Source organism: Streptopelia decaocto (genome assembly GCF_964273445.1).
Source record: "Streptopelia decaocto genome assembly, chromosome: 3".
NCBI classification, from domain to species: domain Eukaryota; kingdom Metazoa; phylum Chordata; class Aves; order Columbiformes; family Columbidae; genus Streptopelia; species Streptopelia decaocto.
The window spans coordinates 7445473-7469883 of record NC_138656.1 but is presented as its reverse complement, the minus strand read 5'-3'; the positions used below and the strand labels follow the sequence as shown (position 1 = coordinate 7469883).

Below are 24411 nucleotides of genomic sequence, written 5' to 3'. Positions count from 1 at the left end.
CATCACTTCCCTGCAGCATACATATCAATGAAGCACTGCAGGGCTTACATGATGGAGGACTATATTGTTATTTTTCTAAAAGGAGAATAAGTGTAGAGTTTTATTCACTCCTATTTGGGAAAACATCATTTGAACTTTAAATAGTTTGAGCTATATCACCTGAAAATGTGACTTAGGTGGTTTTTAAGTTATTTTGTTGGTTTCTTTTTTAGTGGATAGTACATGTTCAAATTGATCCGTATTTGTGGGTTTTTTTCTCAGGATGTATAAAGTTGCCTTTAATTTGTTCATTAAGTGTTAACTCTTTTCCATTGCCTAAGGCTCTTTTATGAAATTGTTTAGAATAGGTGTGTCACAGTTTATTTCACACAAAATACTAGTAAAAATACAGAAGTTAAGCTTTCTTCTTTTTACCATGTTGTCAAATCCCTGAATATTTAGTGCCGGTTCCTAGTTAAGATTTCAGCTTTTGTCCAATTTCTTTAGAGTCTTAGTACATCTTGAGAAGCTGAGGCTTAAGTTACTTTGTTTAAACTTCAAAACCTAAAAGTAGGACAGTTTTTTCTTTCATTACTCACTGCAAAATCAAGTCAGGTGCAGCCACAGTGGCTGCAAAACCAAGCCACATTCTTCTCTTTGATTTTTCTCATCTATGACAGAGATTTCTGGTACAAAGGATCAAAAGTCAGACGTGCTCTTTGAAAAATGAGAAAATTCAGAGTTGTAAAAGTAACAGGAGAGTGAAAGAAGACTGACTTTTAAATTTTATAGTTAGCATTTTCTTAATTTTCTTTTTTCCTCCTTTTCCCCCCATTTAAATATATCAAAACATAGAAGCACAAAGAGAATTTGGGATGAAAGATTAAAGATGACTCAGCCTCCATCAGTGTCTGCCCTGTTTTTCTTCTTAAAAAAATCTTTTACCACGTTGTAGGCACTATAACGTAGATTTTACCCACCAAAAATAATGAGATCTTTCAAATCCTGTAGATTTTTCCTTGATGTTTGAAAATGGCCCTTTTTTTAATTTTTAGGGAGCCATAACACTTGGAGCAATTTCACACTTCAGAAGTGACAAGCCTACATGACTGTATTATGTGGTATTTTACTTTGGTCCACTATATATTGAAATATGATCTACAAAGTACTGTACAAGACTTTCTATTAATATTATGTTCTGCTCTACTGTAAAACTCCTGAACTGAATTAAATCCAGCAGGTCCCTGGCTACCTTCAGTTAATGTCAGTGAAGAGTCTCCAACTGAATATAATAGAAAATAAAGGGCACCCTTCAAATGATGATGGCTTCATTTTGTAATAGTCCTAAAATGAGAATTCACCCTGTCCCAGGCAGAGACTTTTGTGGTTTTGGAGCCTTCATGTGCACTCTCTCGGCTTCCAGAAGGTCGTGATCCAAATTTACATGTCTTCTCAGGGCTCAGTAGTTGAAGATGTATGGTTTCACTTGAAAGGACTGTGCTTCCATATAGATGTTGTTAGGTATATACTGTTGCCCAAAGTAGGCAAATCTTAATGTCAAAGAGTCGTATATAAGATAAAATAGGTGACTAAAAAAAGGGTTGCTTACTGTTCTGCCATCTACTCTTACCAGCATTAACCAACTGCTGATACCCTTGTTAAAACCCATCTTCTGGCAGAAAAGTGAGAGAAGTACAGGAATCCATTAAGCTGTTTAAAATTTGCTAGAATAATAATTGCTAGGGATGTAGCACTTTCCCCTTGAGGACTGGGCCAAGTACTGTCTAAACCAGATCATACTAATCTCACAAATACTATGTCATGGTAGGTAAGTATTGCTTCTTACAGATGCAGTTACTGAGACAGACAAATAGCATACCCCCAAGTAATACAAGACTCAGAAATGAAACACAGCCTTTATTTATTGTAAAGAAATTAGGGAATAAATTGCAAATGACTGTTTGCCTCTCCTTAAAACTGCTACTGCCTAGCAACGAGTGCCAGATAGAATAAACATCATTAACTGTAAAAAGTTTAATGTCTAAAAGACATTAGATGTGCTGATGTGCAGTCTTGAGGTGTGTCTCTACTGTTTTAAAATATTATCTGGCTTTGCATTTTAGGTCTAAGAGTAGTCCCAGCCTATTCCATGGTGTGCATGTACACACTCGTATGTATGTAATAGAATTTGTATGCAGCAATGCTTCTGCAGCCAAACTACAAATTAGAATTCTTGCACACTACATGCAGAAGCTTCTCAGGAAATCATTTGAGCTCTCTCTTCCTGTCAGGCCGGGGAATATGCCTCTTAATTTCCCCTGACAGAAAACATATCGCCTTATCAGCAGCCCTAAAAAATGACAAAACATCCCTGCTGAAAAAGACTGCCTGCCAAACGCTGTCATTGCTGCTGCTGTAAGGGGGACAGGGAGAGGATGGGCGTGCTGCAGAAATTTCAGGCAAGTAAAATGGTTTACCTTGCTACCTGTAGAGTCCCACTCTTACGCCTTTTAGTGCCGCAAAATATTTGTCTTGTAGTCAAGGTGCGACCCTTGAAGAATTAACTTGAGCCAGAGGGTACATGGCCGTTTAATTCTAAAAGAATAATTTATACTCCTGAATCTAGATAGTGTGAGGTTCTCTTACGGTGTTTCCGCTGAGGCAAACATCTCGATGCAAAATCTCCACCTGCAAATCCCTTCTATATTTAAGCAACAGAACAAATGCGGCTCATTCATATACTGTGCTATGTGCATTAACCCATAGCAGGGGTGAGCTCATCTGAAGTTACTGCGCCGTTTCTTAAAGGCATTGTAGTCCTACTAATAACAAAATTTGGATTTATTGAAATATTTTCTACTGCAATTTGGCTTAAATGAGTAAAGTATTTTAAATAAACCACAAAATTCTCTTGAATCGTTGCATTTCTGAATTGCACAGTGTTACATTCAGAGTCTGTATGTCAAATGATACATCAGGATAGAGATTCTTTATAGAAAATTATTGTAACGTTTGTCATTACTTCAGTATAATTGTATTGCTGGGCTTTTTCTTTTCTTTTTATAAAGAACCACTGTTATGACAAGATGAGAAAATTTTGTCATCACTTCACATATTTGTGGAACTCTTACACCAATGTATTTTTCCCCACACTAAAAGAATAATTCTGTAAGTTAGAGTGACAGAGATCAATGGTGTGTACATATAAGCACGTGACCTCTGCTAAATATATTAATATTGTATTTTTAGATCAATGTACTACAATAGACAAGCTTCCTATTACAGTGAAATTACACGGTCACATAGAGGACTACATAATTCACATTGCTGCATGAATGGTTCTAGTTCTCATGTTGCAAAGATAATTTTCAAGCTGTGAACCAAGTTGAAACTGGTGCTGTCATGTCTGCAAAAGCGTTTCGACAGCCTGAAACTCAAGTCTGGCGAGTTTTAAATCTCTTTTATTTTGCTGGATTCAGACTCTTGGCATGTAGTGGAGTACAGCGTATTGGAATAATTCAGGGCTTGCAAGATTTGCTGCCGTGGTGATGAAGTCTATGGCTGGAGGTTTTCTGTCATATAGTTGGGTGGTCATCTGCAGGACAGAAATGGCCTTCATTTTTTTGCGTGATGGACATCTGCCAATCATTTGGCTAGGAGAGAAGGCTGAGGGCCCTTGGAAAGATGGCAGCAAAGAACAGGACATGGAAGTGTTCCAGCACCACGAGGTTTTGTGCCTTCTGCATCCAGCCCCATAGAGGTGGTGACTGCAGGAGGTGGTCAGTGCCTCGTGATACATCACCTGCAAGATGCAAAATCCTTCCAAGTACATAGTTGCATGGATAGGTATATTCTGTATACATAATTTATAATATATAATACATAATATATTATATGTTATAGATTATATAATATGCATAACAATATATGTAATATAAACACAAATAATATGCCAAGTATAGTTTGACCCATTGGATAGAACTCCTTGTTATCTGTAGTTCTCCAAGTCCAAAGTATTCAGATTCAGGTCTTGATCACCATTGAAATTATAATTTTCATTTAGGTACATGTTGCAAATTTGAACATTTTGGAGCCAGTTGTACTGGCTGAGGCCTTTCTGTTGCATATTAAAATCATGACTGTAATAATGGACTTCTGTTGACTTGCTTTCAAAGATTTGTGCATCATGGTGATCTGTGAGATAAGAAATGTTAGAACTATGTGAGTAGCTACTTCGGTTTAAATGAGTTTAGCAAAGCTTTCTGGCTTTAGAAAATGTAACTGTTCTTCTCCTAAAACGTATTCAGAAAGCTAACAGATTAGAAAAGCAACTTTCCCATCCCATAGTTTTGTAGAATGTCCGTTAAATTCAAATTATATTGGATGAAGAAATAATTCCTGATTTTAGCTATAATACCTTGCTTTGACTCTACAGAGTATGTCTGAGGATGTTGTAGCAGTAGCTTTTTTTATTAGTGCAAATTGTTTCTTAACATACTAATTTAAAATCCTATAATGAAAGTATTTATCAGTAAATAAATACAAAGCCAGTCTTTCTAGGGCCAGAAGGGGATTGTGATGGTAGTTGTTTTACTTTGCTTGTTTCTTGCAGTTACATCATGCAGTAGTGTTTTAAAAAATAAAATTTCTGCAGGGGTGGGATTTTGAAGTCCTTAGAAATATTAGCACTTATAATCTTGTATAGATTAAGAAGTGAAAGTAGGTCTCAAGGACATAATTATAGGATACAGTTTGGTTGTGTACTGCTTGTCCTGCCAAGATGAAGCAGCAGCACCCTGAGAATGTGGTCAGAGAAACCTGAGGAATACAACTGGGACACGCTGGTGAGACTGATGCTGAGCAGACATCTCCTTCGTCTCCTTTCAGTGTCTCTCATCACTTTGTGTCACTCATTCTCCAAGCTGGAGTTGAACCAGAGAATGGGCATAAATTATTTGTATTGCAGAACTCCTCTATTTTAAAGATGCTTACATTCGATGTTAATAGTGAGGCTCCTCATTTAATTCAGTATACTTCTGCGCCATAAATTCTCTACAGTGCTTTATGTGCTGATATACTAAAAATGATGCATCTTGTTTATTATTTCAATATCATCAAATGGCACGGGGAATTCATGCAAGAGGCATTTTTACAGAGGGCTTTCGCCTGCAGAACAGCTCCAGCAATACCAGTGTGAGGTTGCACATTTCTGTCTCATACAGTGAGAACTAGGAGTAAATTAGTTTTGATGTGTCTTCAAGTGCAAACACAAATGATGCTTTCGTGTGCAGCCTTCCCAGCAGCAGCGGCTTCGCAGACCAGGTTCATTGGTACTTGTTACCAACTCCTGAGTCTTTTGTGTGCTTTCCAGATATAGCTGGCTGGAATTTGTTCAAGCATTTTATTAGTCAGTGTACAAGAAAGGAAGACAGTTCCCTCACTCTCTTCCTTACCAGTGTAGCTTGCCACAGTTCCTAGAGAGAAACGAGAAGATAGCTTTGAACACCTCTGTGGAAGAACTCCTAAAAGGACAGATCTGAATAGCTGTTTTCAGGAGCTGTGCTGCTGCCTGGTTTTCATTTTCAGTATGTTAAATGGGATTTTGCCTGCTCGTGTGGATTCTCTTCAGAAATTAAAGCTATCAGCTTCCAGCGTGGACACACATTTGAATGTGACTGAGCTACAGTTGAGTTACAGCTCAAGAAGCCCCATTTTCCGTCATCTTAGCTGCCATCACAGTATAGGTACATGCTCTTGAGTCTGTCCCCACTGTGAAGGTAGAAGTTGTAGTTCAATACACAACTAAAAGGTCCCTCAGATCCAGCTCAGATGTCAACTGGAGTGCCACAATGCCGTCTTCCTCAATGTAACTTCAGTGATCTTACATTTATGATACAACATAAGGCAATCAAATTAACACAACAGTGTGGTTGGAGACCACAGGTTTTAAGAGACTAATGGCATTCTTCTAAGACAGAATTTCTGAAGAGATCTTTCATAGTTCTTAGTTGGTGTTATCACATCAGATTCAATTTGCGGCTTTGTAATCCTTATGTGGGCAAACTGTGGCAGCCTAATTCCTAAATTTGCTTTCTGTCACTCACTTGTGACAAAATGCGTTGTTATCTTAGCAGTACTACAGACCAGATCGTACTAACATCAGTAGAAATGTGTAACGTGATATTTGCGAATAGCACATAGTGTAGCTCATGAATATGTGGCATTTTCTTTTTCCCAGTTGCTTTGTAGTTTAAAGAGAATTTTTTCATTTGAGCTTGTCACTTCTGATGCCGATTCATCATTTAATGTCTTCCAGCTTGCCACTTTAGAATTCCCTCCAAAGAAGCTCTTTGGAAACAAGGATGAACGAGTGATTGCAGAACGACGGAGTCACTTAGAGGTAATGCCAACTTTTTAACAGGTTTCTGCAACATATTTAGGTGGAGTGCTCTCTGCTTGACCAACAGAAACCATTCCCATATGGTGAAAGTTAGATAGCTGCTTGTATGAATGAAGTTACTTGCTGCCTCATTTAACACAGGAGATGGCAGCAGTAGATTGCAAAGTAATGAAACTGCCGTAAAAAAAACAATCATAGTCTAGGAAACAAGCGTCTCTTTAGAGATATTCATAGGAGATACATTTATTTAAGGGGGAAAGATTGTGGGTGAGGTAAGTGTTCGCTGTAGACAGATGGTCTCTGTGCAAGACAAAAGATCAAAAAAAATATCGCTACTTCAAATGCAATTTGTTAGCTGAAGATTTGCTATTTTACCATAGTTATTATATCCAAATATCTCATGACAGAAAGAAAGCAATATTTAGGCATTTTTAGCTTTATTTTGTAACCCAGCTTTCCAAATGTATTTTTTTTTTTCTTTCAATTAGTTTTTAAAATTAATTTTACCCTGGACAAGGTTACTGCGTTTATAAGAGTTTGGGTTTTATTGCTTCTTTTGCAGTGCCATGTAGATGGCACAGTTTTGACTCCTATCACACATTAAGTCTTTATATTTCTATATTAATGCCTGTCTTATTGCAGCCCAAAGTCAGGAGCTGTGGTTTTGGGAAAGAAGAGTGGGCATGAACAAAAATTAAACCATACACCCCACAACTGTATTGTAGCCGCATGTGGGTTACCTGATCATGCAAATCATTAAGAATTACATCCTTTGTAGACCTGAAGTGGCATTAAGTAGAGCTTTAGAGAAATTAATATAAAAGTAGGCTGCTTCCAACTGGAATATTTTCATGCATGTTTTGAATTTTTTCTACGTACTTCACCTTTTCTTTGATCTACAAACAAAACATCCTCCCACTGACTTTTGATGTGAGTCTGTCGTACATGGAGCACAAAATGTAATCTGGTTTTTGTTCATGTCCTCTATAGAGGGCCTAAAGGCATGGCCACATTCCGGTCTAGTACTTGATTTGCATATTTTTGTACCAGTAAGAAATTTAATCCCTTAATCCTTCTGACCTTTCATTGATTTAATAACAAATTTTAATGTAACATTTCTAAATGTTAAAACTACTGGGTATAGTGATGCTTTGATCATGGTCGTACAGTACTTATAGCTCTCTCTATATAGCCAGTTTTTAGCTTGGAATTAAATTGTATCTATTTTAACTAAGTTAAGTCATTAAAACTTACAACGTATACATTTTGCAAACCTAGTAATAATAATAAATAATATGTGACCACTGTTCACGTGCATATGTTTTGCCATGTGCCACATAGTATACTTGGTCTTGCCACTCAATAATCTTGACACTGAAGATCCCTTATGGCTCAGGGAAAGTTAAAGAGGACAAGGAGTCAAGTAAATGTTACCATTCTTGCCAACAAAACCAGGACAAGGGATTTGATGCAACAAGCTGGTCAAAACCCCCTTATGTCTGGATCTCTAGTTGTGGTATTTTCTTTCCACTGTGTATTCTGCAGTGTTTTCCTCTGGCTCTATACTGTAGGCCAACGACTGGAGAGCTTCAGCTAACATAGCTACAGCCTACTTGGCGAACAGTGGGAGAAACCACCTAGGTAGTGATGGTTTCCAAAGTCACATGATGCTTTGAAGACTCCAAGTACATCTTGAGTTATACTGAGAAAGTGTTGGGCAGGCAAAGTGTGATGGTAGAAGACGGCACAGGCAGCACTTGTATTCAGAACGCTGGGTGTTATTGCCGGGTGGTTTTCAGGTTGATATGAAGCTTGAGCACACTTCAGAGGGCTATCTGGAATGAGGTGGATGGATGGGTTGCCTCTGTAAGGGATGGGGGTTCGTGGCCCTTTGACCATAGCACATTTCTCAGGTGGAAATTTGATCAGGTAAAAGGTGAGGGCATTAGACCTTGGTAACAAGCAGAAACATGGTTTGTATTCAGTTGACTTACATACCTGATCCTGTACATTGATTTTCTGAAAACCCTTTGCAATCTCTTCCAAGCCTTGCAGGTGATATGCTGTTAGAGCTGTCATATAGTATAAAAGCTTATTTGGTTGTTCCACATGGTTAGTCAAGAGCTAATGAACTAATACAGTACCTTCAGAAAAAGCAAAGCACAGCTTCCAGGCCAACAAACATGTATATTCTTATCCAACATCTGAGCTGACTTTGTTGACTAGACAGCCTGATAAACAGTCTGATAAGTGTTCTGAACAAATATTCTGTATTGTAAGATCCTTAGTGGAGCTGTCATCCCAGTGGTGGGTGACAAAAAAATTGCTCTTCAATTTTTTACATTAGGTATTTGTACATCTTGAACAGGCTATGACTTCACATTGTTTTTCCTGAACTTTTTGGATTGAAGTGGGATAGTACAGCTTTGGCTAGGCCAGTGCCATCATGCACAGGCCATCTCTGAGTAACAGCATTTTCTTTTTTTACTTTTTATTCTTTTTAAAGTATGCACATACCAAATTAACATTCAAACTCCACTGTATACCTGTGTGAGGGGTAAGACAAGTTAAGTTGTTGTTTCAGTCAAACAACCTGGGTAAAGTATTTGGTGGAATCAGCAGCTGGTTACTGAAATGGTCTTGAAGGCTCTTTTCTTTACCCCAAAACAAAATTGCAGCTCTCGGTCTGATCCAGAGGAATGAAGCAGATAGACTGGAAGTCACTGTAGGAGCAAAACTACTCTTCCAATTAACTAAACATACAACAATCAGAGAACTGGTTCTAGTGCAGATATCTAAACTGTTATTTTATTTGACTCACTGTGGCTTTAGTCAGGGAAATTTTCCTTGCACCTAGTTATAAAAAAAATTGTCTAAAACATCCTTTGTGGAACAGTTTAGGAAGAGTTCGTTTTTTTGCTATGCATCACCTTTTGGATTCTTGTACTGAGGACAGCAGGGGGGGTTTGGTACCTTTCAAGGCAACTAGAATCGGGGGGCTGACTGTAGGGTTTGCTTTGGTTTACAGTGGTTGTGTAGAGTTACCTTATTTTAGCTTGAGACGAGAAATGGGCATATTTTATCATAATGGAGGTGAAATTACTTGGAGTAAAAGACTCCAGAGAGACCCACATTATGCATTTATTGTGATTTCAAATCACAATCCTCAAAGTTTATGTAAAACATTGTTATTTTATTTATCCTACCTGGTACAAATGCTTAATAACCAAAAGCTTCACAATACCTTGTTGGTAGGAAAGCACATTATGTGAACTATTTTTGTGTGAGATGAACCTGAGAAGAAGTCTTTGATCTCTAGCATGATACATAGTTGCAATGCAAACACTTTTATTTTCATGGGTTTTGGTACTGCAAAGTCTTTTGAGCAATATCTTACATTTCCATTGAGGTTTGGAAAAATAGCATGCAAGTTTGCACAAAGGTTTTGCCTATACATCTTACGAGAAAACACCTAAATTGTATTTAAAATTACCTATCCAAAACGCTGTATTGCAATCTATTAATTTAGTATTTCATCAGGGACCTGTTGCAGAAAAAAACTCTAAATTAATTGTTCCGCAGTCTAAAGACACTAATTTCACTTCAGAGCCAACCTTGCTTGATTAAATCCGCCTTAAATGAAACAGCCAAGAATTCTTTTGATTAAAGTTAATGAATAGAAGGTAGTGTGTATCTATCCTTTCGTGCAATTAGAAATCAGTAGATAAGAGTATAGGATCCTTTTTTAAAATGAAATCAGATGATGTGTTTTCCTTTTTCTATTTTTTAAGCAAAAACTTTGTAAAGGAAACACATGTCACAAGATGCGTGATTAAGTGAATGTATCTGTTCCTATTTTAACTGCAAACTACCTTTTATTCCTTAGTGAGTTGTCAGGTCTGTGGATGACAGTAAAAAGATGCTTTCCTGAAATCCCAGCTTCTTTGGATACAGCATTTGGATACTGCATATCATATATCATATCATTGCCCTGATTGTTTCTCTTCTTCTCTTAGACTCATGCTTTGCTGTAGTAATGAAGATTATTATTAGCCCCACTGTCCTATTGTGCAGCCAGAAAAACTGGACAGGAGTAACTGTCTAAGCTGATGGAGCAGATTGAGTTGTGCTTCTTCACTCCTTGGTCAGAAGCCTTGCAGTCATGGACCCACAAGCCTTTCTTTTCTGCTCTTGTTGTTACCATTGTGCTCAGAAAAAAAACCCCAAATGTTACGGTGACAAAATCCCAAGAGGTGGTTGTGTAAAGGAAAACAGAAACTCCCCCAGGCTTCGGCTTGTCTCCTTGTCTGTGTTCCCTGTTTCCCACTCCCTATTCCTACTGCTGCATTTCTTCAGGTTGTTTGTGGATTGCAAAGGGGGACAAGCAGAATCCCCAGTCAAGGATGCACCGACAAAAAGACCAACAGTTGGTAGAGTCGTGTGTTTCCTTTTGCTGCCACTTACAGAGCTCAGGGAATGAAAGAAAGTCAACCTGGAACAGTATGGTAAAGCGAAGCCTACTTCAGGTTTTGTTGGAGCACATACATCTTCCTGGCATTGACTCTGCTCTTTTTTCTTGGTACTTTGAACCTCTTTAAAAGCTAGACACGCTCAATTTATTTAAAATTAATAATACAATTGTCCTTAACCTCCTCACTTCCTGCTGTCATCTGATGAGGTTTTCAGTGATAGGTGTTAATGCAAGAGGCAGAAATAAATCTTGTATGAACTGCATAATTCAATTTTGCTCTTGAATCTGTAGAACTGGCTGGGGAAGGCACCATAGACACTGAACTGATTGAAATATTACTGTTCCCTACAATCAAAATTAAGCTTCCAAAACAAGATTCTTTAAATTAGAACCCAAGTGCGTTGGTTTGGTTTTAGTTTGTATTCTCACCTGAGTCCTTTGAAGTTCCAGGGGATTGTTTTGATGTTGGTGTTTTGGGTTGTGTTGTTTCTAGGTTTTTGGTTTGGTGGTTTTTTGTTTGTTTGTTTTTAACAAAGCTCTAAATTTAGCTGCTCTGCCTTTCCCTTTCAAAAGTGAGATTCTGCTGGTTTTGCATGGCTCCAAGGATCTGGTTCTTAAGGAAAGCATGAAATAATGAAAATGGCAGCTTTCTTTGAACTTGAATTCATTCTGTTTTTTAAATGTAGTATTAGTTTCAGAATTAACAGCTCGATGGCAACCGGAAAAAGAAACATGTGAGGGGAAAAAAGACCCTCAAAAGTATTTGTTGACGAATTTGGGCAAACAAGATGTTTGAGTCTGTCTGAGACCTCATTTCTTGATGTTTTCCTTGCAGTCATGAGGACAGAAGCATTTAAATGAGATTTTAGATGATTCATCATCTGAACATTCAGTATGAACTATAGGAGTACATCCCTCTGGCCTTTGTATCACAGCCCCATCCTGTATTATGTTTTAACTGAGACAACCCGCTTCATACTAGTTACAGGTGAACTGATCTCTCTAGTGCCAAAGCCCTGTCACGTGGAGTCAGAGTTACCATTTCTGTTTGATTTTTCCCGACTCTGATGCCAGACACAAAGACCTTTCAAACCCACTGATTATGTGTCCGTTCAAAGTGATTATTAAAAGGAAACTATTAGACTCCAGTATCAGCTTACAACAACATCCCTAACACCAAAGCTTTTTAAGAAGAGCTTTAAAGCCAGCTGCTCACCAGCCTGGCTCTTGCAGATTGAATGTTTGCCTCCGACATCGTGGTTGTAAATACTGTTCTTAGAAGGATCTCAATGAGAAGGACTTTAGAAAGCATTCAGAATACATTTGATAATCATTGAAAGATAAAAGGATGCTTTTCCTTTTGTTACGGACATGAATGCACACTAGATATGACTGCTAGCACAAAAGCGAACTGCTGCAAATGTTAGTGTTTGATAATCCTAGAGAAGATTGTTTCATAGCCATAGTCTAAATTACAGAATGCAACATCTTGGATTGATGTTTTTAATTTCCCACTAGAGGAATATGGATGCAACAGGAGCACAGGAGGAAAGAGCACAGATGCATCCACAAAGACAAGAAAAAAGTGTGTCTGGTTGGGCTATATTGTGAATATCAATTATATGAATCATAGAATAGTTTGGGTTGGAAGGACCTACAAAGCTCATCCAGTGCCACCCCTGCCATGAGCAGGGACATCTTCACCAGCTCAGGTTGCTCAGAGCCCCGTCCAGCCTGGCCTGGGATGTCTCCAGGGATGGGGCATCCACCACCTCTCTGGGCAAACTGGGCCAGAATTTCACCACCCTCATTTTAAAAATTATCTTTCTCATTTCTGGCCAGCCAGAGCTGGACACAGGACTCCAGGTGGGGTCTTACCAGAGCAGAGTATGTTAAAGCTATGTCAAGGATAAATATATTAGGCACACTCAGTCTGTACCATGTGCCCTTCATAACCTCTAATAACCGTTTAAAACCAAAAATAACTGTTTTTCAGCAACGACACCAAAGTCTTGACTTGCCTGCAGCCAGTAAAACTGCAAGCAATTTCACACATCAGGTTTCCAGCCTCTGTGCAGCATCAGGGCTGCCCAAGGCCTTGGCTTTTCTGCTTTGAAGCGGCAGCCCTCAAAGAGGAGTAGCGGCACTCAGCAGTGAAGCGCTTCATCTTTTTTTGAGTGGTCCTGCTTCTCATGCAAGGCATGTTGGCCTCAAAAAGTGAGTAAATAAAATTAATTTTACTTATTGATTACAGTCACTGCATACAAGTAAGTCGAAATTAGGACTTTGCGTACATCAGCAGTTGATCCTACACCAATAAGATGTTACTTTGATTAAATACCGTAGACTCTCAGCCAGGCCGATGGCAAATGCAACATATTATTCTTATAATAGCAAAAGAAGAGAAAGATGGTGGTTTAGGAGGAGTGAAAGCCTGGGGTTATTTTCTGAATGAGTTAATTTTAGGCTCCAGTCCAACAGGCTGGATGCAAAAGGAACATTGAGCATAAGCAGCCCCTTGGTGTCATTTGTTTAAACTCAGTGCCTTATTCAAGATAGAGTCTGAAACCCTGTTTTGCAGAGTTTGCTTAGAGGTAAGTTTACATATAATACATATACGCCTTTACAGTAATTTTAGCATTTCTTGAGATGTATAACTTCAGATCCCTACCTCAAAAACTGGAGCTTTTGTGATAAAAAGTTCATCTCCATTACTACCAAATAATTAAATAGGATGTGCAAATCAGAGACCTTTTTTCTTCCTTTTTTAGAGATGGCAGAGTATCAGAAAATAAGGAGGTATGTTTATCATAATTTAGTAAGTTCAGAAAACGTGACAGCGTATAGTTTGAACTCTAGTTTAGCTCCACATCACAGTGTATTTTGCTCTCAGTTCAGAATAAATTTCCCAACTTGCTTCTACAAATCACATTTTGAAGCTGTTTACCTTTACCGGTCTCCAATCATTGCCTTCCACATTCAGATGTGAGCAGATGAATAAAGGGAGCGCTCGCCCAAGGACGCTGGGTTGAACTTGGCGCAATGCATTTTCAAAGCAAGCGTATCAGTCATTCCCCGGCATCCGATTTCGCCAAAGCAGAGGGAGACGCGTATCAAGTGCTTTGGTAGCTGTTTGCCAAGGCCATTCCAGCAGACGAGACGCTGTCGCTGCCGGCCCAGGGATGCGCGGTAAATTCAATCCTGTTGTTCTTTCTGGAATAGATTTTGACAGGACTTGTTTTGACTTGTGCTCCGGAGGAAGGATTGGTTTCCTTCACTAGTCAGATCTGTTTTGATCTTTTTTAATATGGCTGTTCCCTTCCAAAAGAAGACTTGCACTGATAGAGCACCTATAAATCATAGCCCTAGCTGCCCTTTGCTTTTTTTTCCTGCTAGCCTACAATTCAGTTTCCATTGGAGCTGCTTAAAGCCAATGAATCTAAGCTTTTAGCGTGCAGGCATTGTAAGAAATATTAAGTCCTGTGGATTTTAAATGAATTTCAGGCAGAATAAGATTGTAATTTGGGATGTAGACTGACTTCAGAAGTTAATTCAATTGATGCGGCATAATAGTAATTCAACATAATGTGCTCATACCATTAGACTTGCACAGAAAAACACTCTAAATAGCTATAATGAATAGTTTGGATTTTGAATACCCAGGAGAGCGATTTCACCTTGAATCATAACTGGCATCTCTCAGAATGCTTGTACATTACAAAAATTCAAAAAGGTGTATGAATGCAAGTAAATTTCAGTACTACCCTGGGTAAAATTTAATTTTAGTGGCACTCAAATACTTTCTGAAGAGGTAGCGCTAAAATCTGCTTTCACCTGCATAGCTGTGGGGGAAACTGTAACCCTGATTCAAGGAATCTGCATTACATTGTGCATAAAAACTGGAGGGAGAGTTTCCCAAGGGGCTAAAATGTGAGTCCTTCTTTTTTCTTAATGGAATGTAGCTGCTTAAAGAGCTTGATTCTCACCTACTTAGTTCCAAAGTAATTTAGGTACCTCTAAAGATGCCCAGAGGAGCAGTGTGGATGGCATTGCTGCTTCTCTCTCTGCTTTGGGTTCAGTCCACCACCAACACAGACTGCTGCAGTGTTAGTGCCACTGCAGTGGCAAGAACACCGCTCTCCATAGTTCAGTTTTGTAGCTCCAACAACAAAAGCAAAGGCTAAATTCTCGGCTAGCAAAGGCATATTCTGTTTTTGTAGATCCAGCATTTGCAGCCATGTCAACATTTTGGAGCTATATAGGTAAATCTGTTCGCTTATGAAAGAGCTACACTATATTTTGGTAGGAGCTTTCAATCTCGTCTCCTCCTATCTAGCTCCTAAGCAAAGAAGTTCAGTCTAACAAGAGATTATGTATGTAAACATACAGTCACATTGGCAAGTATATTAAACAAAACCAACAAAACCCACACAAGCAAAGAGCTTGTGGGGCGCATTGTGCGTGGCTGTAGAATTATATGCAGAATCTGTATGTGGAATTTATTTGCGATGGAAATCGCTGGTGTATGGGGTGGACTTGTACGTAGAGGTGTAAGACATGCAATAAAAAAAAAGGTGATACTGATTGGGAAGTTATTTTTTGTTTGTTTGTTTGTCTTTTGGTTTTGTGTGTTGTTTTTTTTTTTTCAGTGACTACTAAGCCTTATCTGTAAACAGCCTTGCTTCTGATTAGGTCTAATCAAAGTGAACAGGAAGGGTTTGATTAAAACAAGTCATTTCTTTATTCTTGGCTTGCATAATGTGAAGCCAGTTAGTCCGGTCCTGAGCCTAGTTAATGTCTGCTAATCCGAAGCAAGTAACCTCCCTCTTTAGTATTACGACTGATGTGGTGGTGACTTGTCAAACATGCACGAATCTGTCTTATTCTCTTGAAAAAATCTCTCTGTGCTCACCCAAGTCGTGTGTGACCAGAGCAGGGTCTCTGATACCTATGGGATAGATACATTCTGGGGATATTTGTTGCCTCTGACTCCTCAAGGCAGCTTTGCACAAAACTTTGACAGTGTCTAATGCTGTAGTTTTTGTAAGGAGAATCCAGCCATCCTGGTTTTTCTGCAAAAGAAATTCGCCTGGGTGATCGTGTCATAATTTTAGAAGCTTTCTCTCTGAATTTTGCACAGAAATAAGATCCTTCAGGCACAAGGTAGCCTCCCAGGCAGTCTTTTTCTCATTGCTATGAAATCAGAGCTGCATGTAATGACCTAAGGGTGTGTGCAGGAGGTAAAACCCAGAGGTGACATTAGGTGCTTCCTGAAGGGCCTGAAATATCACTTGAGATATTGAATATCACATGCTGTCCTGCGCACACATTTTACTCAGATCTGCTTTACGATATCTTGCAATATATGTCAAGGTGTTGCGGAAAAGAATTGAAGCCTCATGTTTTCTTTATTAAATTAAAAAGAAAACCCCACGGAAGACCAAAATGTTTCTGAGCTTGACATTTGATCTGAATCTTGAATTGCTAGAGGTGAAGATATTGGTCATAGTCTGTGTATGGTCCCCCGTCCTTTTGAGCTGCTGTACTCCAAAGCAATGCCACCTCCTATATTATATTCTTGCTATCTGCCAATTCTTTCTCTGCTTGCTCATATTTAACAGATCCAGAAATGGATCTGAAACTACTTTAGTGAGCTATCAGAGCACTATGCTGGCAATTAGTCACTCCTAATTAGCCGGTTTAGCCTCAGGTGGTCCCCAAGGGAAGGGAAAATGGATTGAGTGGCAGGCGTGGGGAAGAAGCTTAAATGTGGTGAACCAAATCATGACCTGGAGGGCCAAGTTAACCTTGCAGACCACAGGAGGAGCCTGCTGGGACCGCTGCTTGGGTAAAACACCTCGATTTGGACAGTTTGAATACCACTTGATGCGTAAAAAAAAAACAAGCTATGGAGGAAGCAGATCCAATGTGAAGTTTGCATCCTGTTTTTCTTGGGAACGTGTATAATATCTTCAGATCCTGTATATAGCATCACCCCAGACACGGCCCTTTGCCAGCCTGAAGTCTTTGTGGGGCACCATCTCCTGTCGGTGCCATGTGAGCCAGGCTTAGAAACTGTATTTAGTGGTGATAGTGTTTCTGTAGCGTTTTGCATTTGAAAAACCACACTAGAGGTAATCTTTTAATTTTATTTTCTCTTCTCTTCACGACACCAATGGAAAGGTCCAAAATAGAGTTGGTTAATTTGGGAAAGGATCCTCAAGTGTTCATTTTCCTTTGCATATGCCCAATGATTTCTTTCTATGAGACAAAGGCAGAAGCACTCCCACTCTGCGTTACAGAAGGCGTAGTTCTCTAAGCAAGTCCTTATTTTTGTGATCACAGATTGGAAGTGCAGTATGTTCCTGTCTGCTTGTTTTGGGCCGGAGTCTTCTTTGGGAAGATCTTACTTTGCAAATATCTAATTGCAGCATAATGTAGTTTTTCAGAGTCAGGAAATATGCTTCAATCTGTCTCTTCTTTTTTTTGTAATCAGATTCCTGTCCTGTAGAAAACAGCTGCTGATACCTGCATATGCTTTGCTCTATGAATAATTCAAATCAAGATTTGATTTAGAGCTTGCAGCACTTAACACTAGTCAACAGAATAATTATGTGATTGGTGCTGAGAGAAGCTAGCGTCTATATTAAAAGGAGAGAGGAACCAATGTGAAAAGTTGGATTAGCAAGTTAATTAGTCCTGACTCTGCTGCCATTGACTTTCTGTGACCTTGTGGTAGAGCTTTTGACTGTCACATTGGTGTGTAGGTGTTGAAAGAGGGGTATTGTTTTGAAGAAAAGAGCCTATCATTTCAAAAATCCCCAAAGCCTTGTAAGGTTTATCTTATTCAAGTTTGTTGTGCTTTCAGCTACGTCAAATATTAGCAGGTGATATTTATAATTTATAATAATTGTAAAGTCTTACATTTAAAGAATTTAAAACACTGACTTTTTTTGAGGAAATTGGTAGAAATGGCAGCAGGAGAGAGAAAGCTCCAAGTTTCTTCACTTTCTGGAAGTACCAGAGTTGATGAGTTTTTAAACACACCAAAGTTTAATGAAAAATCCAATTCTTACTAAGCTCTGCTATTGGTCTCTGAGGCTGTCGCTGTTTGTAATGGATTATGAGAACAATGTCATTGAACTGAACTCCTCTTTAATATGCCACAATTGAAAGGATGATAAGAACACTTTCACATTCCAGAAAGCTTTTTGATTGTAATAACTTTAATAAGTTTAAATTAAGTTATGGATTTATATTAAAATGTGCAAAATTATGAGGTCCCCACATCACAAAGTAGTGCAAAAATCATTAGAATGACTTTGCTGTGCTGATGGATTGAGCATGAGATGAACACTGGCCTACTGCTAAAAAGGTGAACCCTATTAAAATGATTTTTAATAAGCTTTTAAAATGGTTGCCATTTTGCTATTCACATAATTAAAAGGGAGGCAAAGCTACTCAAACTTGTAAGTAAAGAATAATCTTTGGGCCTCACAACACTTTCTCCAGTCTTTTTTCCTTTGCAAACACTTGGAATACAAAGTTAAAACTTGCAGGCACGGCTGTCATAAGTTTTAAGTTGAAGGCCATGAAAGTTGTAATACATGGCAAGAGGGCAAAACCACTACTTTTCCTATTTCATATCTTTTTTTTTAACCTGGCTTTCGATCTGTATGAGTTTTGTACATGCCAAGACTATTTCACTCTAAACTAGTGCTCCTGAATGTGTGTTTAGACTGAGCAACCAACACGATCGGTGTGTTAAGTTACCCATTTTACAACCCTATTACAGTGCCTGGGTCCTTTGCCCTCACATTAAGACGCTGACATATTTCTAATTAGGAACTTTTCCAGCAAACCAGCAATGCAGCAAGTTGAACACTGTTAGTGAAACAAAACTCCTAAGTATATTTGGAAGAACACTGATTACTAGGCTAAATAATCCAGAACTAATGGCTAGAGTTTTGAAAGGCTAACAAACAAAACCAAGTAATAAATCCAAGCCTTTGAGGATATTTGTAGCAGTGATGTATTTTTTTTATTGCAAACCTAGCACAAGTAGGGTTGCTATAATGTAGTGCTTTGCATATTAGGGGCAATGATTTAGATGCTAGGGGTGAAATGCTGGTAGGAAGTCACAGCATTGATTTGTAAAAAATCTGGACATTTCTATAAAGGCACCCTGAGCTTGCCAGTGCCTGCTAGATACAAGAGTGCTTCCCACCTAGTTTTAACTCGGCACAGATAACATTGTTTGGTAAACAGAGAAAAATCATATCTGCTGCTGGAAATGGATTTAATGTAAAAGCTTTGAAAATAATTCTCTCCCTGAGTCCTTTCATCTAGCCTTGCTCCCACTCCAGCAGCTTGCGGTGGCTGCCTGCCTTGCAACAAACTTCTGGATCATATCTTCTGGATCACTCTGAAAGTTTTCTTTCCATCACCTCTGGTGCTTGGTGTGGATGTGCCCCTGCCCCTCTCCCAGCTTGCCGTGACCCTCATCCTCTCCCTGTCCCATCTGAATTTGGGAAGTGTCTTTCCACACAGCGATAAGGAGCGCTCTTCCTTTTCTGTGACCACTTTTTTCCACTTTGTTGTCTACATTGCAGCCAACAGGACAGAGCAACTTTCCCCTTACTGCCCAGCCACAGCTCTTTGATCGAGACATATGCTTGTGGGGGGAGCAAACACTTCTGCCATCAGTCACTGTTCTCCTCACTATGCGACTTAACTCCTAGCCAGCATATCTGCCTTAATTTCATTGAAGCAACAGCTTCTTTGTGTCAAGGGCACATCAGCTCTGTGCTATGCTAATACATCAGTATTGCAAACAAGGGCAAATGCAGATATGGGATTTAAAAGAGGGCTAATTTGCTCAGAGGTGGTTGTTAAAGAGCACATAATGCCAAGCCATATGGCTGGAAACCTTCACACAAAATGAATTCCATCATAATCTGCCAGGGTCCGCTTGCTGCCATTTTCCCAAGGATCTTTTTCATGTTCAAAGATTCTGTGATATTCACTGAGCAATTCCTGTGCGCAGATCTGGGAAAATAAGTATACCTGCAGTTCCTAGTGTTTCCTTGTCAGATAAGTATACCCTTATAGCAGAGGGATTTTTTTGCTCTGCCATTAGAGCTATCATGCCAAAACAATGAATAATGGCTGTACAGGAAAGGCATGACAGTCAATTATCTGGCCATATATACCAAGGTGAACGCAATAGGTCTTGCAATGTCTCCAGCGAAATATTTGGGTACCTTTGAGCCTTCAGTAGCCATAAACTGGAATTACTGCAGTAACTTTTCAGCACAGTGCTAAAACTCTAATAGAATGCCATGTTTTACATTTGATTTTCTATCATATTCATCCTTCAGGCTTTACTGGATTGGGACTTTGTTTAAAGGGCCCTACTTTGTGAACCGTTTGTGGCAAATGTTGATATGACATCTGTTACTCACTTTAAATTACCTCTTAGTCTGTTGGAATTCATCTTGAAGGCATTTTTGTGATGAAATTATTTTTCATGAACATTAGTACAACCTGTGGGAGATCTGAATATAAAAGAAAATCCCCAAGTCCTGCCAAGAGAGTAGCTTATGTGCCAGCTGATTTTATTTTGTTGGTGGTTTTTTTTGTTATCTTGCTTTCTGTGGAATTACTACAGCTGGTTTCCAAGGTACTTAAATAGGTAACAGGTTGTTAGAGCATGGAGGAATTCTCCTTGAGAAAAGAGTGAATAATTAGGACTGCTTTCTGAACATGGAACCCACTTCTGTGACCCAAAAGCTGCTGCATTCAAATAACTCAACCTTGTGGTCTTTATAGGAGATTGTGCTGTTCTGTCTTGCAGATGTATTTCCCACTACATCTAAGATGAGTGAATAATTTCCCGAGTTCTCTTTTAGTGCGGTTGGTCTATAGCAGAGCAAAGGAGTTTATCCCTGTGCTCCACATGAGATTTGCCTTACAGCTATTTGGGTAACAATGGGTGCTTTTATTAGCACCTGACTAATCAATGTTTTACATACTGTGTTTCATTCAAAAGTTATAAATATGACTTACTAAATCATGCTAAATGATTGTAATAATTCCACCCATATGTGAAGGAAACCCCATCAGGAATGTGAAAACTTTGTGTTAATGTACATCTGTCACAATTTCTCTAGGTAGAAATGGATGCAAGTTGCACAGCAGTTGGTGAATATTAACGTTTGGGAAGGGGAATGCTTCTTATGTGTAAGGCTTTAAAAGCCATGAAATTTAGAGGGCAGCTCAGTGAAAAGATGCTGGTGGGTTCTGAGATGATATGAAAGTCGCGCAATCTTTGTGCAGATGGCCTTGATCAAAACAAATCCTTTTTGATGCAAGGATTGTGGAGGCTTGATGAGGGAAGGATTTCTGAAGGCCTTTTGTGTCCATATGTAGTGAAATTCCTGCAGAATGGATTTGAGGTTTGCACCTGCTATGGTGTTTGGTAATGCTAGACGGCAGCATTAGCAGGTCATGGTTAGCAGAAAGCATTACATGACTGCAGAATAAACCAGAAAGCATCACACAAGCACAGAATAAAACAGTCACTAAGCTTGGCAGGGGAGGAAATTGGAAAATACTTCTTTTCTGCTTTTCCTGAGCTTTATACAGACATTTCACTAGACAGGTTTTATAGATGGATTTAAATGCTGATGGTTATTAAAAGGACTTTTCACAGTCCATGGAGATCTTGTTGGGTTTTTTTTATTCTGCTGTTCATTTAATTCTTCAAAGTGGTCGCGATCAATTTGATCAAGTAAACCTTATGACATTTTGCGTTTCATTCCACAGAAATACCTCAGGAGCTTTTTTTCTGCAATGCTGCAATCTCCATCGTCTCCGCTGCACATTGACAAAGTGGGGCTCACTCTGTCAAAACACACCATCTGCGAGTTCTCCTCCTTCTTCAGGAAAGGCGTTTTTGACTACAGCAGCCATGGGACCAGCTAACTTTTGGGCCAGGACCCTTCTGCCAGTGGAGCACAGTCAGAGTGGTGCCTTCGCTTCTGTGGTGCGAGAGGAATAGAGGGAAGAAAAGCAGGTATCTGCCTCCGTACCTGCGGAGCTGCATCCAAACAACTCCAGTTACAGACTGCGAGCCTGTCCCCTGTACCAGCTCTCATATTAGTGCCTGCATTTTCCCAGCATGGGGTATACAAACATTTTTTTGTAAATTGCTCTGTTAATACTGTACAAAGATTCTGAGTCTCACACTGCGTTTGGATCTACTCCTTAGCCTGGAGCGCTTCCTCCCCGATTGCTCAGAGGATTTATTCTGGTGGTGTGAGAGCAACTCATTTGCCGTGGTGACGTGTCATGCGGACAGAGGGTTTCTGAGCGGCCTTTCAGTTTCTGGCCAAGCTGTTTCTGAAAGAACATTTTCTCTTCTGTTTCCTTAAGCATACTGCGGCATTTAAGGTCATGCTCGTACTCCACTGTTGTTTCTTTTTTTTTTTCCCCTCCCAGACACACTTTTTAACTATTTGACTGTATAATTGTATAGTTTGCCAAAGAAGAGTTAAAGAGCCTGGGTAACTTGAATGTTTACAAAGATATATGCAAAATGATTATTAAAGCCTAATATAACAACAATGGTGACATTTTTATTTCCTGACCTAAATTATAGGACCGCTAATGTTTTACATTTAATATGATGTGTAAAGATAATTGGGTTCCATTACTAAGCCTAGCCAATTACAATAAGCATTTCTAATGGAAGGAGTAAAAGAAAAGAAAGGAAAATTTATCACTATGGTTCATTTAAGTTTTGAGATTATTTTTATTATTTTGATTCATTTCAGTGAAAACAAAAGTTAGGGTAAAATTTCTAAACCACCAAAGCCCTATTATCAGCAGGTTAGACTTTAATGTCTTTGGATGTGTCTAACTGTATCTGACTTAGACATCTTAATTCCTTCAATTGGGAGCCAGGTTTTTAAGCTAAACATTGCAAACAAACCAGTTGATTCCCCAGCTGGTTTTGCACTGTGTTTCAGCCATTCCCAGTCTCCCTCGTGCATTTCTGCACTGGAGTGCTGCATTCCCTTGCACTTCATCACTGACAGGGACCTGCCCCTGTGATCCTTACCATGCCCTGTGCTTGTGTTATGCCTCTCCAATCTCTCCCCGGGCCTCCCTGTGCACATATTGTCCCCCTGACCAAGAGGTCATGTCTTCCCTTTGCTCCTCGCCCTGTCATTGGGTGATGTTCCTGCTTCCCCAATCAGAAAGTGGAGGTTGGGTGCTTGCTGGGTTCCTACAGTGAGCAGAGGAACTGGAGTTTGATGTTGCTGCACGTGTTGATGGAAGTTTGGTGACAAGTGTGATGGGGAGCGGCTGAGGGAGCTGGGGCTGTTCATCCTGGAGAAAAGGAGGCTGAGGGGAGACCTTATCGCTGTCTGCAACTGCCTGAAAGGAGGTTGTAGCATGGAGGGGGTTGGTCTCTTCTCCCAAGTAGCAAGTGACAGGACGAAGAGAAATGGCCTCAAGTTGCACCAGGGGAGGTTTAGATTGGATATTAGAAAACATTTCTTCATGGAAAGTGTTGTGAAGCACTGGAACAGGCTGCCCAGGGAAGGGGTGGAGTCACCATCCCTGGAGGTGTTTAAAAGACATGTAGATGAGATTCTTAGGGACATGGGTTAGTGCCAGAGTGAGGTTATGGTTGGACTCAATGATGTTGAGGGTCTCTTCCAACCAAAACGATTCTATCATTCTTCACTTGGCTGTATTGACCCTCGTGACTCAACAGGAATGCTTCAGAGGCAGAAACTGGGCATGTTATTGCTGGTTCTCATAGTGGCCTGGGAACTTTGACCCTAAATCTCACTTTAAAACCAGAAAGTCTTTTCTGTGTCTCCTCCCTTGGCCTGCTCCCACTCCTGCCTCGTTGCAATGTAATATGATAAAGAATTAATGCTTAAGAATTTCAAATAATGAATTTTACATAACTGTAGAGTATTATTTCCTGCGTGCAACTTCTATGAAAAGACTTGGCAGGCCAAGAAATGGCAAGCTGCTTTGTGTGTTGCACAAACCCAGTTTCTGCAGATGTCCTACCTGAAGAAAAACCCAGTAGTGTCAAGTGCTTTTCCATGGCAAGCAGCGCAGAGCCTGATGAGCACACCCCATCGTGCCACGTGGCAAATGCTGATCTGCGAGAAGGGTTGAGCACACAGGACTCGCAGAGGTAAGTCCCACGCTTTGTGTCACATTGGATTTGGAGAACCTGTTTAAGAAAAACACAACTAGACAGAGAGTTAAGTCAAGTGAAGAATATTAATATTCATATTTTTCACATTAATTTAAAAGAAGACTTGTACTCGGTTCCTGTCTATGATACAAATTAATTCAGGGAGGACCAGATGCTCTAGTGATATAAACCTGCCAATAAAGTGGCTAATTTATGTTGGCTAGTTTATCTGGCCTGAAGCGTTAAATGTGTATGTAGCAAATAACAAAGTAAAGGCTGATTAATCGCTCTGTTTAAGATGTCATCAAGTTAAAAGCTACAGAAACACAAGTG

General features: G+C 39.5%; 1 protein-coding gene across 11 annotated transcripts in view; it reads left to right on the top strand.

The window, feature by feature from the left end:
• The window catches only part of LOC309437627 (kinesin-like protein KIF16B), a 133737-nt gene extending 111265 nt beyond the window's left edge, over nt 1-22472 (top strand). For 6 of the 11 annotated variants that reach the window (XM_082048191.1, XM_082048195.1, XM_082048193.1 and 3 more), the window contains 2 exons: nt 6296-6379; nt 21678-22472. In XM_082048191.1, coding sequence (XP_081904317.1) covers nt 6296-6379; nt 21678-21836 — 243 coding nt within the window. In that variant the 3' untranslated portion in view covers nt 21837-22472. Of the gene's footprint in view, nt 1-6295; nt 6380-21677 lie in introns of those variants that run through there. The other 5 variants (XR_014183588.1, XR_014183589.1, XR_014183590.1 and 2 more) reach the window with 2 other exon arrangements.
• Nucleotides 22473-24411: the final 1939 nt, after the last annotated feature.